The following is a 19,685-nucleotide window of genomic DNA, read 5'->3' as shown; positions in this document are numbered from 1 at the left end:
TATGTATGTGTGAGGTATGTGTTACACGACTTGTGTGTGTGTGTGTTTGTCAGTATCAGCTGTGACATACTCAAATACACACATACATTCCCACTCTCTCACCCCTCCACACACACACACAAACACACACAAACACACATTGCAGTGGTGTTTCATTGACCCCACCTCCACAAGGGCTCAGAGCCCAAATTCCCTTTTGAAAGCGTTAGTTTGTGAAACGCTGCGCCCTGCAGGACTGTTGTGGGATCACATCCCCTCCATCTCTCTCCACCCCTCCCCACCCTCCCCCACGCACTCCAGAGAGAGAGAGGAGGCCGGTGAACAGAAAAACCAAGGAAAGAAAGATGAGATGAGATGAGAAACTACCTCTACACACTAACCTCTACACATGAGCTCTTCTTCCCCAAAATATCTGTCTATTCATCCCCAGCTGCTTCAAAAGCACACACACACACACACACACACACACACACACACACACACACACACACACACACCTCTCTACCTCCCTCCCGCCCTCCCTCTTGACTCACAGAGAAACAGAGAAACAAACAGGCCACAAAAGTAAGAGAGTGTGTGTGTGTGTGTGTGTGTGTGTGTGTGTGTGTGTGTGTGTGTGTCAGTTTTAGGTGTGTGTTGTGTAACAAAAGTGTGTACGTGTGTGTGAGTATAGTGTGTGTGTGTGTATGTGTGTGTGAGTAGAGTGTGTAAGTGTGTGTGTGTCAGTATTCTGTATGGGTGTGGTAGAGAGAGAGGCCGTTCTCACAGCATGCAGCTGTTAGTTGTCTCAAAGCACAAGCGCAGGTGTGTAAGGGGAGGACAGGTAATGGGCAGGTAAAGGTAAAGGTGAGTGGAGAGCAGTGAATCAGGAGGTGGAGCATAATGTGCGTGTCCCCTCCCCCTTTTCATGATTGGTCGTTTTCTGCGGGGGGCGTGGTGGAGTTGGCGGAATCCAGTTCTGATTTGCTGGAGATCCGATCTAGTTCAGCTTGTACGTCTGTCAGTCCCAGTTTAGAACCTAAGGAACCAAAACAAAGACTCATCTTAGAACATACAGGAACAAAACACTGCCACCTCATAACAATTAGCAGGGTTCCATGACCTACTATACAATAAATTGTAGAATATTCCGACCAAAGATTTTACAGATTGTCGATACCATTGAAAAATATTTTACTTTTTTATAGTGGGAAATGAATAAATTGCCATTGAATACACATTTGGCTAACCACGACTTCTCAAACAAGCAGTAAAGCTAATAACCAGATAAACACCAAGAGGAAATCTATTTGAATGAATGTATTTTGGCAAGTACAATTTAAACTGATGCAAGAAAATTCCCTGATATTCCATGACATCCATGATATTCCATGACTCAAAATGATAACATTTCCTGACCCAAAATTCGATGACCCATAGGAACCCTGAATTAGTCTCTAGAATCTGCGTACGCACGCAAGCACGAACGCACACACGCTAAAAGATACAAAAGCAAAATAAAGAGCATGTGTGTATAAAGGAGTCTGGGTGTGTGTGTGTGTGTGTGTGTGTGTGTGTGTGTGTGTGTGTGTGTGTGGGCTCCTACCTGACTTCCTGACTGTGCCCGGCGTGCTGCTGCCCGTGGCTGGTTGTCCACCTGGCCCAGGTGACCCCGCCTTCTTCGTGAGTAGACTGTTGAAGAAGTTCGCCAGCACCCCTTCACTGGTTTGACCTCCTGCAACATGCATACACAAAATTCATACCTCACCTAAAACACGTCCGCACATGCACATGCACACGCACACACGTGCGCACACACACACACACACACACACACACGCACACACCTACACCATTACCTCTCTCAGACACACACACGGTCATCATTTTATCTCACAGATCACCATGTGATAAAACACACATACATACACACACACACACACACTAACAACTGAAACATCAAGAGACACGCAACATTACCATTCAATCTCCCAGAAAACATACACTCTCTGTAAACTGGCAGCATCAACCAAAACTATGCCAACACGGGCCAAAAAGAGAAAGATAAAGACAGCTGAACAGTCCAATGAAGAGAGGAGTCTGGCAACAGGGGCCAATCAGAGAAGAGAAGCATCAGCAGAGGCGGGGAGAGCAGAGAGCCCGAGTTCATCTCACCGAGGAGAGATCTGATCTGATCAGATCTAATGTGATCCCAGTCAGAACGGAGTGATGACACCGCGAGGATGGAGGAAGAGGAAGGAAGAGAAGGAGTACAGGAGAAAGAAAGGAAGAACAGAGAGAGAAAAGATGGGAGAGAAAGAAAGAATAAGCAAGAAAGGAAAGAGAAATGAAAGAAAAATAATGGGATAAAAGAGTAAAGTAAAGAAAAGAGCGAAATAAATAAATAAAGAGAAAAGAGAAAAAGAATGGAAAGAGAGAAAAAGAAGGGAAAGATAGAGAGGTGGGAAGGCCTGCATCCTCAGGGGCCGGTCTCATACACACCTTTCATGTTGGGATCAATCTTCTTGGTACCTGATTGCATGGGCATGACGTTAGCCACGTTAGCCGCCGCAGAACGGTTGCTGGTCCGCGGGGAGCCAGTCGGGGCTCTGTTGGTGGGGTCCTACACACACACACACACACACACAAATAAAACACTATTAGAATTCATCACGATACTGGAATATCTCCAAACTTACAGAGAGAGAGAGAAAGAGAGAGAAAGAGGGAGAAATAGAAATAGAGAGAGAGAGAGAGAGAGAGAGAGAGAGAGAGAGACTCACCACTGGTCTGCCAGCTGTGACAGGCGGTTGCTTAGCCAACAGAGACTGAAAAAGCACACATACATGTATTGTTACTTTACAGCAGTAAACATCAAGTGAAATCACTTATCAATAAGATCATATTACACCAAGTTCAAAAATAGAGAAAATAAGAATGCAATGGTGTTATCTGTTCAATACAGTTAAAACATTGCGAAAAAAAAGAATAGCAATTGGATGTCTGATTTTGCAACCTGTGCAATTGAGCAAATGCATTTGGCAAGATGGACGAGGAAGTGAATTGCTGAGTGTTATAGTGACCGCAATGACTGCCTGTTTTGGCTGTTGTGCACTGCACAGCATTTCTTCAGCTATGAGGTTAATACAGGGGGGCAGTTAATATGGCGTTAATATGGTTTTGCTTGTTTTAACTTGCGGCTTATACACAATATGGCTTATATGCAGGAAATGACTGTAATGGGGTTGCAGGCTTGATATTCTCAAGTCATGCTCTGTTGTCATGCTCCTTCTAAGGTCTCCTTTGCAAACAAAGTTACTGTACACAAAACACTGCACTCTCCCTTAACTTGTGCAGTGGGTGCGATTTCCAAATGTAAATGTATCAAAATAAAAAAAGGCTTCATTCTTGTGTTTTCTTTTAAATTTTTCTCTTAGCAGAGAATATTACTCTTGGACATGGACAGAGCATTATTTTCGCACTATATTGTTCCAGGATACATTTCCCTCCCTTATCTAATGTTGTTCTACATAATGTACATAATGATTCCTTTGGTTTGTGTGTGGTTCTTTCAAGAGAGTACAGATGGTACGGGTTGAGAATGCTCCTTTCTTTCCCGCACATCGGGACTCCCGAAGCATCGGGACTTTAATTAAAACTGCAACCGCAAGGGGGCAACATAACACCGCCTTAATAAAAGGAAGGTTCGGCTCATACAGGAAAACACGGAAAAACCCTAAGACACCGCGCTGGTGACAAGCGGAGAAAAGAGACATCACGCTCGGCATGTCAGATTGCAGTTTCAGAGTTTTCGAATGTTTTACAGCGTACCTCACAGCTGGCTCTCTCACTCGACGTAGCCTATAACTCAGTCAGTCCAGCAGAGATGCCAGAGCAACGTTTTGGTCAATGGAGAGGGAGAGAAATGCTCCGCATATCCGTCTCATTTAATCCGTCTCATTTAATCATTAAAATGAAGGTGATGACTGGCGAAATTATAATCAAACGACGTTTCAATAAACCATTGTTGAAATTAATGAAAATGGTTTTAGAAGCCTTCAATTCAACCTGAAAGACTCGATATAGGCAACCTTAGATTAATTCATTAATTCATTACGGTTACAAGACCGCATTTCCGTGAATAGGCTATTATTGTCAAGGCGAAGACGAAAGAGATGGACAAGATGGACATTTAGGCTACATTTATGTTAGGAATACTTAGAAATGTGTAGGCCTATAGGCTATTTTAAAACGGAGGCATGTTCATTTTAACCGGCGACGCTGGGTAGCTTACCCAGCACTTTATCACAGATTTTGTCCCCACCACTTTTGACAACTGAAAATAAAACGTATTTAACAGAAATATCTTTAATAGGCCTACATGCCTATCATGTCACTTTACTTATAACCGTAGGCTACATGATTGGAGAAGATCGCGCATTTTGTAACATTATAACAAAGGATGGTCAGATATGCGATAGGGCAGTGAGGGTGATTCATTGTAACCATCGACTAGTAGGCCTAGCTCCGCAAAAGAAGTTTCTAGCAACTTAGAATATATGGATCTCGTTATGCATGTTCATGTTGATTCAGAGATAGACATAGACTACCGTGGGCTACTGTGCGTCAATATAACAGCATTTTATCATGTGGTGAATTAATGACTAACGTCAGTTTAACATGTCAGAACTTTTGATCGGCGTTTCAAGTGCATGCCGCGAATAGGCTAAATGAACTCGACTGACTGAATCCTTTATATTTCTTGGCTAAGTGCGAAGAAATTGACACTCGAACTGTGGCGTAAATGGTTGAGGCATCTTAATCATACGTCAGCGACCGGGGTTCAAAACTTACTCTACGAACCTCCGGAACCCATTAAGACAAGAGGCATTATTTTATTAAAAAGTTTTGCGATTTTTTTATGATTGCGATGTCTGCTGAAAAGAAAAGTTAATATGTGAATTCGTGGTTCAGCGCACACACACACACACACACACACACACACACACACACACACACACACACACACACACACACACACACACACACATTTTTACATTTACATAATAGGGCTCGGGCACACGCCTTGCATTCTAGGAATATCGCCGCCATTTGGTAGCGCACTGAACGTAATATCCATTCATTCAGATGCACAAGACAAGAAGCAGAAATAGTAGCGATTTATTCTTTTCCTCTTGCGATCGTGGGTTGCACTGTTACACCCCACTACACAGCAACATACTACCAAGAAGGCAAAAACTAAGTAACAGGAACACACTAAAAGGCGGGAGTAAATCCATAGTAATCCATAGTAAACTAAGGAGTGAAGCTGCCAATGTGGCTGTGCCCGCGAAGTTTTGATGTCATGATCCCGAGCCCTAGTGTCAGGAAGTGTCTGTCGAGAGAGAGGGGGGAGGGAGGCAATCGTCCAATGCCGCATACAGGTAGGCTATAATGTCTAGTGAACTGGTTAGACAAGTGTGGGGGAGGGGGAATGATCGCACAAGACAATTGCTCTTCATGAAATGGGTAGTCTCACAGACGTTTGTCGATGTTTAAACGTAGCCTACTACATCACTTGCGAAATCGGACGTGGCACATAGAATTATTAGGCTACTGGATTTAATATAGCATAGACTTTGTTCATCCTATAGGCCTATTAGCCTATATTAAAATGTAATGTGCTGCGGGGAAGCATTGGGGAAGTCAGTTTAAGTTGTCCTGTAACAATTTGCCTCTTATTATAAGAGTATGCAGCCACTACGCACATAATAGTCTAGGTTACGGGCGGATGCGAGCAACCCCATGCAAAAGAAGGCCTTAAGTTAACGGACTGAAGGCCTGTTTACATGTCAAACATGCATTAAATCTAAGAAACGAAAAACACAAATATCATGTATTGTGTCGTAAACAGTTAATGACTTCGTGGCCACTATGCGCAACTGCATCGCGCAGTGAGCTGAAGGATAGGAGGACCGACACTTATTAACACAAAGCTTTGTAAAGCACTAACAACCACCCCTCAAAGTTCATTGTCCATAAGTCCAAACAATAAGTATAAAAATCCGACAATCCAAAACGATAACGAGATCTCCCAGAAACGAAAAACAAGTTTGTTGAGTAGCCTAGTCCTTCCAACAATCTCAGCTTTTGCGTTTGTTAGATAAAAGGCATTCTGTCCTGCTGTATTCCAATGAGAAAAAATCATCCACAAGGTAGGCTAAGGGTCACGGTAATGCAGCATGCAGGAATCTATATAGGCCTACGCACAAAACGAATGAATGGATTATATCGGCCAAAACGAATGAATGGGTTGGGAGAGTCGTCTGGCTGTGTCAGCAGACTGCAGTCGGTCTCGAGGGGTTAAATAGCGCACGTAGGCCTACTTGAATTTTAATCTGAAGAAGACCAAATCAAATCAAAAAAGAAGGATTTCAAGTGTGCGAACCTTTTTCCATTTTTTTTATGATTTAGCCTACTCTTGTTCTGCACCTTGACCGGGGATGTGCACAAACTTTTTTACTACACTTGAATTTTAAACCAACTCTTCTCTAGCCTATATCCTATAAAAGAAGGATTTCAAGTGTGCGAACCTTTTTCCATTTTTTTTATGATTTAGCCTACTCTTGTTCTGCACCTTGACCGGGGATGTGCACAAACTTTTTTACTACACTTGACTTTTAAACCAACTCTTCTCTAGCCTATATCCTATAGCCATACTTAAATAATCAGATGTTATGCTCATTTTTGTAGGCTACACCTCACCGGCAAGCACGCACGCAAATGCTGCTTTTGCACATCTACAATATTGGCCAGGCTATATAGAATAGGCTTTTAGGACTGTATTTTGCCTTCGTGCAACTTTAGTTGTGCTCAATCTAAATTATTGTCAGTAAGGATAGGTCATATTACCAAATGGCGAACCTCGAAAATTATTTAGGATATAGAGCCGTGTCCATTACGCATGCAGTTATTTTTTAGGCTATTGTTTTATTTGAGTGTTTTTGTCTACCATGGCAAACATAGTTGAAACGTTCGCTCTAAACTTAAGTATTTCCAATCGGCTTTCACAAAACCGATGAGGTCCAGATCTCAGTGGCCTCATAGCTGCCTACAGCCATGCATAGTAAGCCTAATGATAGCCTAATAGTTATGACATTAATAGCCTATTAATGACCTCATGTCGGAATGGCACGTTGTTTGAAAAAAAAAGTTAAATAGGCCTAGACCTACCGCCGAGTGGGGATATGTCGGAATGAACAGCGGATACCAGCTGGGTTGTAAAACATTACTGTATTCGTTGATCTTATCGATGCAGTCCTTGCGGCCACTTCTCCCCATCGTAGGAAACTTTAGTGTTGACAACACAAAGGCCTTCACGTTGTGTGGCAGTGCTTGCTTGCCCTTCGATCCATCCCAGTTGGTGGTTTTGCACCTGTCCCTGAGTTATAGTCTATATGAGTAAGCGCTTATATGCTCTAACCGCATAATAAAAGAAGCACCTGCAGCAGTGCTTATGGCAAGGCTATTAACACCTGTCACTGAGCTATGGACAAGCAGTTATGCTCGAAAATTATCATAATAACAGACACACCTAATTGTATGTCTCTATGTTTAAACACATCAAATTAGGAAGCATTTCCGCCGCAACGTTTGCTTTCTTTTTCTGTCGGTCCGCGGTTGCTTGGTCAATTGCGCAGCAAATTATCAGATCACCGGACCTAATTTCACCCCATGTCTCGCGGACCAGCAGCAGTCTCCACGTTTCGCGGCCCATAGTTTGAGAAACGCTGCATTAAAGTGTCATTAGGTTGTAGGCTATATGTTTAGTGATTTCTTTGTGTGTTTTTCATTGTAGTGTGTGTGCATTGAGTAGTTCCTTAAAATACGGAACAAAGAGCGTCCCGTAGCCTATCTGTTCAATACGGAAGAAGACTAACTATTACTTATATATTTCTTATAACGAAACGCGAAGAAAAAATACGAGGACTGACCATCTCGTTTCTCCGCGTTTCCCCCAATACCATGGCGACAAAGAGAAATAAATATGATTTGACATTTAAGCTGATTGCTGACAAATTTGCCACACAATTCGGGAGAAGCAGCGGACAGGAGCGCCACCACAAGCAAGCACATAGCCCAAATTAACATGGCAACGTTGCCTATGACTAAAGTGTCTAAGTAGCCTAGGCTAGTCCTACTAATATTACATTTGATTGGTAGCATGTTTGTAGCGCGCCAGTTTACCCATCCCCTACATCAAAACAGCATAGAATCAATCAAAGAATCAGCTGTGTCGGCGTTAGGCTGTAGGCGATTTTCTATAACCATTTTCATTCATTTCAACAATGGTTCATTGAAACGTTGTTTGAATAATTTCGCCAGTCATCACCTTCATTGTAATGATTAAATGAGATTAAGGAGTCGACTATTGACGGATATGCGGTCTTCATCATTTTGAAATGCGGGATGAAACTTTCTGCCACCTGGTGGTTGTTTGGGTACATTGCCTTAGGCTCGAAAAAAATCGGCTTGACGGCCTGCGGGATCTCTTCGGGAGTCCCGCGGGAGAAGGTGCATTCTCAACCCGTACCCACTGTAGGAGTGTATGGTCTTTATTGTCAATTTGTCAATGAAGAAAGACATTTATAGGCTGGGTGAACCCTGCCTGAACTTCCGGGGAATTTGAATTTCGCCCGGCAGCTCAGGCTGGAAACCAGCATATAATCTATCTCCTCTGTTCACTGCCAGAACCTTTGGCTCCCATCAGAAACTAGCTTATCCAAAAGACGCACCGGATCGTTGGTCTGATTGGTTAAAGGACTATCCAAGTGTACACAGTCATTTGAAAGATGCCCATTGGTCACACCTCTTGTGCAGTAGAAACAAAGCGCAGACAAAGCGCAGACTAACATTCAATCTCAAAAGACTGAGCTTAGTATGGTGAAAACCAGACTAAGACATTTACAAAGGTCAGCAAAACAAACAAAAACAAAAAAATCCTCCCATTCCGCACCCCACCTGTCATATCTCGCCCCACACTTTGAGAACTGCGGCTTTACAGTCTGAACCGACACAGACACACTTTTGCCTTCAGTTCCCATGTGTTTGTGCAAGTGCTGGTCTCGTCAAACAGAACAAATCTGTTTATCACCTGTAGTTTCACTAGGAACACCTGGTCATCTTCAGCCAACACCTCCTTCTCGTGTACAAACTGACAAGACAAAAGAAGACAGAAAAAGCATGTAATTTCACAAAAATAACTTTTAGACATTTTCAAGCCGCAACAATTTTTTAAATATCTCAAGGTCTGGAAAACATGAAGAATTTCAATACATTTTCAGAACAGAGTGAGCAATCTGAGAAGAACCAGAGCTTTGGACAGAGCTTCTCCCACTCTTACCTTCCTCACTGGGGGCTTCACTATCGCCTCCTCAAACACGTCGTCTGCTTTCAACGTCTGGAAGTTCTCATGCAAGATGGAGATCTTCTTCTCATTGTCCCAACCTGCTGGACTGTATATACACACAGTTGGACAGAGACACACAAACACACATATGGTTTAGTTACACCTACAGATAGATACCCACCATACATAGTGTATATGCAAGAGACGCAACGTACACAAAATACATACAGAACACATACATACAGGCACCTTCAGAATATTCAAATTCTGAAAAATATTCATTTTTTCTTGATTTTCATGAATTATGAGAGGTTGTGCATAAACAAAGAGCTATCATAAACATGAGGCATGGTTGCGCCCTACTTCATATGAAAATCTTGAACTTAGAAATAGCCACAAAAAAATGGCCATTGAAGTTCAATTGTGGTTGCGCCATTTGGTCAAACAGAACATTTCGATACCCAGCCTAAATATATGGTTTTAATAAGCCTTGTAAAAAAAAAATAAACTCAATTGCAATTTAAGTCAAAGTTGAATATATACTATTTTGACATCAGAGAACACAGCGTAATACTAAATTCAATACAAGTCATCTTTAATGAGTTCAGCAAAATCCTCTACAAGCCACCTCCACCACCTCAAAAATGAGCTGGTGTATTGACAGTACATCTATCTTAGGTTTACAAAACACCCACAATACCAAAATAGTATTATACTGGAACTCCAACAGCATGGACTTCTGACATTAAAATGCCATCTGTGCCTAGGTAATGGTGCCTGCCTGCACAATGAAACATGATCTTGACTTTGTTGTGATTCCTGGAAGAAAAATACACAGCCTGCTGTTTCAGCACTGTCTAAGTTTGATCTCAGCTTTCATTGCTCTTACAATACACCACCCAATGTCTGAAAACACCAGGACTGCGTGCGTGCGCACACACACACACGCACGCACGCACGCACGCACGCACGCACGCACGCACGCACGCAGGCACGCACGCACGCACACACGAGGTTGGCATGACTACCTTATTTCATTACATTTCTTACTGCCTGCAATGTCTGTTGTGTATTTTCTGATGTTACCTTAATAAGCCATCATCAGAAAGAACAGATAAAGAACAGATTTTTTTCACACAAGGTGCGCATGGCGTCTGTGAGCTCCTCTAATGTTTCCTACAGTATAATCTAGATAAAATCTAGATAAAGCCACTCGTAATGACGACACCCCCAGGAGCATACAGCGCTAATTTTTGACCTTTCCAGCAACTGACAGATTTCAACCTGCCAGGCTGTTGTACAGTGTGCGTCATCCGTCTGCCAGCCGAGTCGAGTGTGCCCACCCTAACGTCCACAAGCATGTGTCAGGGTGTCTGCAGGTTTTAACAAGTGCAATTTTAGACTTTTTTAGACCTTTTTTAGACCATCATGGGTTAAATTTAAGACCTTCACGAAGTATTAAAAAAAAAAATAACAAGCCAGATTGCGGTCAATTGACATCCTGTCATCATCCTGCATCCTGTGACGAGAGTACATTTCCGTTTCACATCTGTAGTTTTATTATTACGTCCACTAACAGCAACATGTCATGTAGAACTACACGGACCATAACTGCCACCATAACAAAAAAAGAAAAAAAAACAGAACGGCGTGGAAAAGGACGTAAAACAAAACAAAAAAACATTAATCCTTTGTCGATATTTTGCATTGAAACGTAGGTCTTAAATTACTCAAACTCAATTTTAGACTTACAGTGCAAAATATCTCTATATTTTAGACTTTTTTAGGCCTAAAATTGAAAATGTGTAATTTTAGACTTTTTTAGACTTTTTAAGACCCCGCGGACACCCTGATGTGTGTAATGAGTGATTCATAACCGGAGTGGTTTGGACAGGCAACTGTCTCATACAGACATAACAAAACACCAATAATAACATGCACACATACAGTATCAACATACGTGTGTATGATACATATAACCATTATGTAATATTAGCATAATCTGTCTGAAGACCATGATCCAGGTTCTTCAGCATAATCTGTCTGAAGACCATGATTGTAAACATGGGTGGGAATGCTAACTGCATTAATGTTATTTGAGATTACTAATCCAACCCAAACAAGGCTGACAAAAGGACTGAAAAACAGACAAGGCTGAGCGCAGCACTGCGCAGGCCTTTGGCTTTCAACATAACCAGTGCAGAGTTAAACATTGTGCCTGGGGACTTGTCAGGAGCCCAAACCTGAATTGAATTGAACTGAATTCAAAAAACGTTATTAATCCCCGAGAGGCAATTTCTCCATGCAGGCATAGTGACATAAGACTTAACACAACACCCAAGTAATATAAGACAGTACAAAAAAAAAAGAACAGGACAGACAGGGGTGTAAAGGGCGGAGGGGGGGTTAGTCCCAGGAGAGGGGGGAGGATAATGAGGCTGGGAGCATATTCAAGTTCAAAAGGCTGTTAGTCCTAAGAAGAGGACAGTGCAGAGGCCTGCCAGAAGGCAGCCATTCAAAAACTCTATGTAGGACATGGGTAGAGTCTTCAAAGATGCAGTTGGCTTTCTTTAGTCACTGTTTACTGAATTCTGACTCCCTGCACAGCGGCCTAAGGCTTGAATCAAGACTCAACCAAGGACAGTCTGAGGGGACAACAGGAAATGAGAGGTGCTTAGCAATACAGAGAGGAGGAGAGGTTGGGAGACACACCAAGGGCCCTTCTCATTTGTCTTTTTATCGATCCTTCCTTCCTTCCTTCCTCGGTCCTTGTCCCCATTGATCTAGATAAAGAATGATGGGGCGGCAACAATGAGATAGTCTATTCAGTTTTCTTTATAGATCAGTGAGAACGAGCTGGAGAACCGAGGAAGGAAGGAAGGGAGGAGAGATAAAAAGACGAATGAGAAAGGCCCGTAGTAACACAGAGAGACAAAGAGGGGATGGGTGACACACCTAGCAACAGACAGACACAAGGAGGGGACAGACAACTCACATGAAGACTGCGTCTCTCTCCACCACCTGGGCGGCCATGTTGAAAGGAAAGCCATAGAGCCGGTGCACCAGGTACTTGTACAGAACGTCCAGGTTCTTCCCCTCCTTTATGGACGTGTAGAGGAGAGACGCCCCGTCTACAGGAGGGGTTAAAGGTCAAGGAAAACACAGCAACAGGCCAATAGCAACATGGCCATGGACTAACAACGACAGGTCATCAAGGGCTTCTATTAAAGGTGCAGTCAGCGACTGAGCAGGAAGTCCCATTTGTTTGTGTTTCTGTTTATATTTAAATGTAGTGGCAGACGGTTTTATCCAGAACAACGTGGTTTGCCTTGCAGGATCACATATTCTAAACAAGCCAGAGAGGTAGCTCACACCTCCCTTCAGTATTCCCACAGACAGTCCACACAGAATTTGCTAGATGGGACAGGCTGCCCCCACTTTGTTTGTTTCCAGCTTTCGGAATCTGGGCTGCCTACAGAGACCAGTTTTTTTTCTTCACAAGGAATGTGCAGCTAGCAGTCATGAGGAAATGATTGCTGAATGTGAAAAAAAAATGTTTGGGCTTGAAATCAGGTATGACCGTTGACTGCATCTTTAAAGGCTCTATGATCACCAACACTACACAGTGTTTCAGAGATACTGGGTAGAATTTCAATTCCAACAGCACTGGGCAGAATTCCAACTCCAACAGCATGCTAAGGATACACTCTAGACAGAAGCGTCTGATGTGGGACTGGATGAAGTCTAGGTGCTCGTCCCTGTAGTCGTGCTCCTTCTCCAGGGTACTAATGGCATCACACTGTAGGACAAGAAAGAGCACATTGATTAGGCTGTATTTATTCATTTTTTATATTATTATTTAATCATGTAACTGATGCTTTTATCTAAAGCTTTTTGTCCTTACATACGTCAGTAACTACAGGGCCGGAATAATCAAAAATTAAGTGACTTACTCAAGGCCACAATGGTGGCAGCTGTATTTGCATCTATATGTACCAATGTATGCATCACAACACATATGTGCACCACTAACACATTAGGGTAACACAACATGACATGAGTGATATTACAATTATCTTGCATTGATTATGTGTATGTGTGTGTGTGTGTGTGTGTGTGTGTGTGCAAGCCAGAGTAAAAAAAAGACTTGTGCTTGTGTGCTTACCTTAGTACAGACAACCACTATGGGCAGGCCGAGGTTGTGTGTTAGTGTGTTATCGCCCAGCGGTAGTAAGACACTCTCCTCCTCTTGGTCTGGGTTTCTGCGCTGCGTTACTGCGTCTAAGTCACTTCCTGGTTCCGTGTACTCCTGAAACTGCTTCACCACTGCACACACAAGCACACACACACACCAAGCTTAATGACCACATAATGGGAAGAAACCAAACATGCTAAGGTCATATCAAAATGTATGTTATTATGGCTTCTGGTTTTAAATGAACATGAGACAGATCTTCTATCTAGGGGAAATGATGATTTCATGGGATTCAATACATTTTTAAAGCATCACACTAGTGCCCTCTTCAGGCTAAGTTCATAACTAGAATACTAAATCCAGCTTGATGCGTGCTCTACAGAGCTGGGACACAATATTCAGCTACAGTCAGCAACACACGCACGCACGCACGCACGCACGCCTGTGATTTAGCTCCCTAATTTTTCTCAGGCAGGGAAGCAGAGGCTGGTCACTATGTTCCCCAAGTACACACACACACACATCTGTGATTTAGTTCCCTAATTTTTCTCAGGCAGGGAAGCAGAGGCTGGTCACTATGTTCCCCAAGTACACACACACACACATCTGTGATTTAGTTCCCTAATTTTTCTCAGGCAGGGAAGCAGAGGCTGGTCACTATGTTCCCCAAGTACACACACACATCTGTGATTTAGTTCCCTAATTTTTCTCAGGCAGGGAAGCAGAGGCTGGTCACTATGTTCCCCAAGTACACACACACACACATCTGTGATTTAGTTCCCTAATTTTTCTCAGGCAGGGAAGCAGAGGCTGGTCACTATGTTCCCCAAGTGCGCGCGCGCGCGCGCGCACACGCACACGCACACACACACACACACACACACACACACACACACACACACACACACACACACACACACACACACACACACACACACACACACACACACACACACACACACACACACACACACACACACACACACACACCAGGGATGGAAATTAGCCACCCGCCACCTGCCAAATGCGTGTAGTTTTGCGCTCTGGCGGGTGAAATATGTCAACACACCCGCCACTGTGGCGGGTAAGCAACTACTTCTACTTCAAGTTGTTTATTTCATCAGAATATTAGCAGTCGCCACAGACATAAGAACACACGCCTTGTATCAATACCCTCAACATCGATAGATAGCATGGACATGGACATGACTATCACAACAAATATTCGGGGACGGAGCGCCTTATAAGGTTGGCTCTCATCATTGCGTCAGTAGCCATAAAAGCCTAGCCAACTCCTCCAGTTAGCTAGAAAGCCTACAACCACTGACTGTATTTACGGGGGTACCGGTTGATAAGTTTAGGTAGGAAATACATTGGATATATTTAACAGACATAACTCCGAGTCATGGTAGCTACCTAAGTTAAGCACCCAGCCAATTAAACATGACCAAGGAAAAAGTGAACAGGACAACTCACAATGCCATACCAAGGTGACCTACCTACAGTATATCATAGAAGTTAACATTGCAAGACACTTCTATGACGCCAGAAATATTTTCCTTACCTTCTTAGTTTTTTGAACATTCATATTTAATGAAAACATGAGTCCTTGAACTATGCGTGACTAAAACCGAATGAAACCTAATTATGTTCACGTACTTCTTAAAGTGACAGGCACTCAATTAGACCTACAGTACACACCACCCATGTAATATCATTAAAGACAAGTGTAATCAATATGAAGTATTCAAATTACTGAATATTTTGAGTTATTATGCAGATCCTAAAATGGTATAAATTGTTAACAAAATATATAAAGTGTATGAATTCAAATATGAAATAGCAACAAGACAAGGCATTTTCTGTGTGTGTGGAGGGTTGAGCAGAGACTAGGATTGCCACTGCTCTGAATGATCTGTATCCCGCTTAAGGCAATTAATTTCCATCCCTCACACACACACACACACACACACACACACACACACACACACACACACACACACACACACACACACACACACACACACACACACACACACACACACACACACACACACACACACACACACACACACACACACACACACACACACACACACACACACACACACACACACCCTACGTACATCTGAGTTCTAGTTCCCTCATGGTCTCGGGCGGGATGCGGAGCTTGTCGATGTGCTCGGCCAGCACGCTGGCCCACTTCTGCAGGGAGTCGAGGGCCAGCCATGGCCGGGACAGGTCCACCACCAGCAGGGCCACCGAGTGGGGCAGGCTCTCGGCCGACAGCACAAACTTCTGCAGGCCTTTGTGGTACAGGTCGCCGTCTAGCACCCAGGCGTTACAGCGTGCGTGGTCTGCAGATGGACAGAGACGAACATGCATACCAACACACAAGTACACGCGTACACACACACACACACAGAGAACATGCATACCAACACACAAGTACACACATATACACACACACACACACACACACACACACACACACAGAGAGTCTAAAAGTCAAATACACTTCAAACATAATTCTACTACAACAATGAAATCCTAACAGTAGTAAGACAGAGGCCCACACATTAACACAACCTGAGAACAAAGCGGACCTCCTCCGTTTTGTTACTCACAAGCACCCTGTGCAACATAGATAATAAGACGCATTCAAACAGCACCGACTGAATACGGCCTGGCACAGGGCAACATCAAAGGAAGATCTCAATCATTAATGGGCTTGTTAATCATAATTAAATCGGCTCTGAGAACTACTCAAGAATGGAAGGCTCATTATGAAGACCTGTTCCTGTGACTCAAGCGGGGGGAGAAAAGTGCAATCAACACTAAGGTCATGGAATTGATACTTGAAGGAAAAGGACATCTAACATACATCTCTGTTTCTCAAAGTCACGGAGTACTGTTGATATGAAAAAATAAAAAACAATCGGTGCTACCTAGCTCGAGTTGCTGTAGCAAACAGCCAGAGCAACCAGACGGCTACAGTGCTACACTCTGAGGGCGTGATTTGAAAGATTTTACAGAACTAGCCTATGTGAAAAATGGGCGGAGTAGTTCTCCTTTGAAAAAAAAAAAACCCATACTGACTGACTGAAGATGAGGTTGCGCTTTAATAATGCACAAGTTGCTCTGGATGCAACTGTCTGCTAGCCTGGGTGTTCCCATCCTGCCTTGCGCGGTGATTTCAATCACGCAGCTAAGGCAGTCTGGAAACTAATACCCACATTTTCGCCTGATGTTGGCAACCAATCACAGAACAGGGGAGAAAGCAAGACCATGATGAGCTATGCACAGACACATTTGATAGACATCTGTGGCGCCCAATGAACGGATCTGGGCATTTTTTCAAATACGAGAAAATGAACGTCTGGTTGCCAGACCACGTCTCATTTGAGAAGTGGTAGGCGCTAGCCAGGCTAACTGTCTGCTACAAATGATTGCAAATTCAGTCAGTTTTGAGAATGACAACAGAAACTAACAGGATTAGTAACCTGGGTCAGAGACTTTATGTAGACACCGTTATAAATAAACTGCAAGATGTAGACCATGTGGAGTATTATAGCATCTGAGGTCACAGAGCCGTGACTGAGCAAAACTGAAGTGGTCTGTGACAGCAGAGGCTCAAAGCACCAATAAAGAACACATGGCCTCTTAAAGGCACAGTGCCTTCTTTATTGTTTACAAGGGGAAAACACCAATGCATTCTGAAAGTTCTGCAAGTGACACCTTAAAAATAGACTAAAATGGCCATATACCTGCATATCTATGTTTTTTATGAGTTTTATTAAATCTGTGCTTAATGGAATCTTTGGAAAATGCAGCTTTACATATTAATGCAAAAAAAAAAAAACTTCAAGGGAAATATCAAACCTATAATGCACAGTACTATGGAGTGAGACACTTAACTGTCCTAAAAATAGATGAAAAAAACCTCCTCCTCCTTTCACAATGTAAAGCAAACAGATTCTTAATGTCATGCATCTGAACACTATTAAATCATATCTGAACAACAGCAGTATTTATTAGCAAAATCTAACAATTTAACTGAAAGGACAGCACATGTATTAGCCAATCAGGAGTCTTACCGTCAATGTCTTCATCGTGAACGCTGAAGTATAAATATTCTAAGCCACGCCCCCGCATATACTCCTCCACACCTTGCAATTTGGCCACCAGCGTGGTCTTACCTGAACCCACCTCACCTATAATAAACACACACACACACACACACACACACACAGACACACACACACACACACACAAGTAGTCAGGGTACTTGGAGCCACCATGATGAACACATCACTATGCACAGAGCATCCATAGGCATGCAAACGCACAGGAAAGGCACACACATACCATTAACGTTATCTATACGCACATCTAACACGATCTGAAGGAGACACACAAGAACATCACACACCACACCCCAAAACAAACAAATACGTGCGTCAACAGCCAGTCATAAACAATAACATTCGTCATTCACGATAGCTCGCCATCAGTTTCAGAGTGCATAGGACATTTGAAACACACAATATACAAACAAAGCACATAGTAACTGCATTGCGCTCAGCACGTCCTCGATCAGAGAACCCTTTATGTAACGTTAACTCAGGTGTGCCAACTGGCAAACAATGCTAGCAAGCTAACATGGGCAAGCAGCGTGCATGGTCAGCTTACACAAGGGGACCTGTCAGGCACGGCGGGCGCTGCGCTGATTAGCGTCTGCTAACGGGGATTATCGGACCGACTGGGCAACCATGCTCGGCTGAGCAAAGCACTCTACAAAGACACATCTCTTTGCAAGACTGTTGTCGTAAAATACTTCATTCCAATCGTTTAACAAAGGACACTGGGTGCGATGGTCCAGCCGGCCATTCATTGTTTCCAAATAGGGAACCAAAAAACGCGACCTGGATCCTGATCCTGGCTAACGTATCGTGTCAATTAGCAGCCAGCGAGCGAAGCCATCGGCTTAATACAAAGAGACAAGCCTGTAGCAAGACACTCGCTCTCACGATTCGTTTGACACGACTCAATGCATTAACTTCTACTACCAAGCTAGGATGGGCAGTGTTGCAAGAATAGCCTGGCCGCCCCTAACGTTATGCAGTGATACAGCACAACGGTAACATTGCCTTTCGAGCGCATACTCACCCATAACCACCACATTCTTCCCAGATGGCAATTTGGACCGTGAATGCGTTGATACTTCACTCAATATGGATGACCTTTAGGAGGGGACAGAAACGACAACAATAGGTGTAATCACAACCATTCATAACATGAATCATATAGGGACCATTCATAGCGGCTGCTGAGATGGCTAGCTAGCGAGCGATACCTGCTTCATCAATTTGCTTGTTAGCCGCTAGCTACTGTCAGACAAGGTTCTGAGCAATAAGCACATGGGGTACAGATCAAATCCAGAGCGGCTGCATCATCGTGGCTGGGCTGAACTTACCAGAGATTCTGTCCATCTTCCTCCTCCGTATTCTGGCTCTCTGCTGGACTGTTATGAACATTAGAGTTAGCAGATAATAGTGTATTCCTCCCTGCCGCCGCCATCTTCGCAGGCTTGTGACACCCCTGAGAAGAGCCCGGATGTAGCGCACAGTAGCGCTGTCAGGGGCGTGGTGCGTGGTACGGGAGCGGTGCAGAGCGGACCGACCTGTCAAATCTTCATCATTTACACCAGTCAACTTGTCAAGGCGCATCCAGACATGCACACATACACAGGCCCTATGTATATGTAATGCCACATGTTCTGCCACACTCAACGCAGTCGGCCAAGCCAATGACGCCCTGAAAAAGTCAGTGGGCCAGGGGTCAATTATCCCAAGTATGCAAGTCTAAATGGGGGTTTGGGGATATTTTATGAAAGTATAGGACATAGACTAACCATTACCTCTCACATGGCGCATGGATTTATGATGCACTGTCAACAGAATCACACATTGTAGGCCTATATCAGCAAAGTATTCTTGTGGTTTGTAGCTTAGATGTGGCTCGACCTAAACTGCGAATTATTGAAGCAACCGAGGGCTCTGATTGCATTGCGTCGCGTGCGATTCACATGCACCTGTCCTG

The 19,685-nt window shown here is 43.5% G+C and overlaps 1 protein-coding gene across 2 annotated transcripts; it reads right to left on the bottom strand.

Moving 5' to 3' along the window:
* Positions 1–531: 531 nt before the first annotated feature.
* dync1li1 (dynein, cytoplasmic 1, light intermediate chain 1) lies at positions 532–19,163 on the bottom strand. 2 transcript variants are annotated; one of them, XM_062529025.1, is made up of 13 exons: positions 19,060–19,163; positions 18,753–18,826; positions 17,681–17,797; positions 15,710–15,940; positions 13,554–13,714; positions 13,094–13,187; positions 12,384–12,519; positions 9,383–9,494; positions 9,134–9,193; positions 2,763–2,807; positions 2,482–2,602; positions 1,586–1,714; positions 532–1,018 (listed from the first exon to the last, which is right to left on the bottom strand). In XM_062529025.1, the coding sequence occupies exons 1-13, from the start codon at positions 19,161–19,163 to the stop codon at positions 906–908; spliced, it is 1,497 nt and encodes a 498-aa protein (XP_062385009.1). In that variant the 3' UTR covers positions 532–905. The 2 variants fall into 2 exon arrangements, with proteins under 2 accessions (XP_062385009.1, XP_062385010.1); XM_062529026.1 differs by having other exon boundaries at positions 2,512–2,602.
* Between the last annotated feature and the right edge of the window lie 522 nt (positions 19,164–19,685).

Source organism: Sardina pilchardus, chromosome 24, assembly GCF_963854185.1.
Source record: "Sardina pilchardus chromosome 24, fSarPil1.1, whole genome shotgun sequence".
Taxonomy (NCBI): Eukaryota; Metazoa; Chordata; class Actinopteri; order Clupeiformes; family Clupeidae; genus Sardina; species Sardina pilchardus.
Note: the sequence above shows the minus strand (reverse complement) of the source record. Positions and strands in the feature narration are given on the sequence as shown.

What these genes read in the sequence shown, in the direction of transcription:
- dync1li1 (XM_062529025.1), bottom strand. Translation starts at nt 19,163, where the DNA reads ATGGCGGCGGCAGGGAGGAATACACTATTATCTGCTAACTCTAATGTT. An exon ending in GAGAGAGACGCAGTCTTCAT is followed by an intron (nt 9,495 to 12,383) that starts GTGAGTTGTCTG and finishes GTGTATATACAG; the next exon opens with TCCAGCAGGTTGGGACAATG. An exon ending in TGTTCCTAGTGAAACTACAG is followed by an intron (nt 2,808 to 9,133) that starts GTGATAAACAGA and finishes GTGCTTTTTCAG; the next exon opens with TCTCTGTTGGCTAAGCAACC.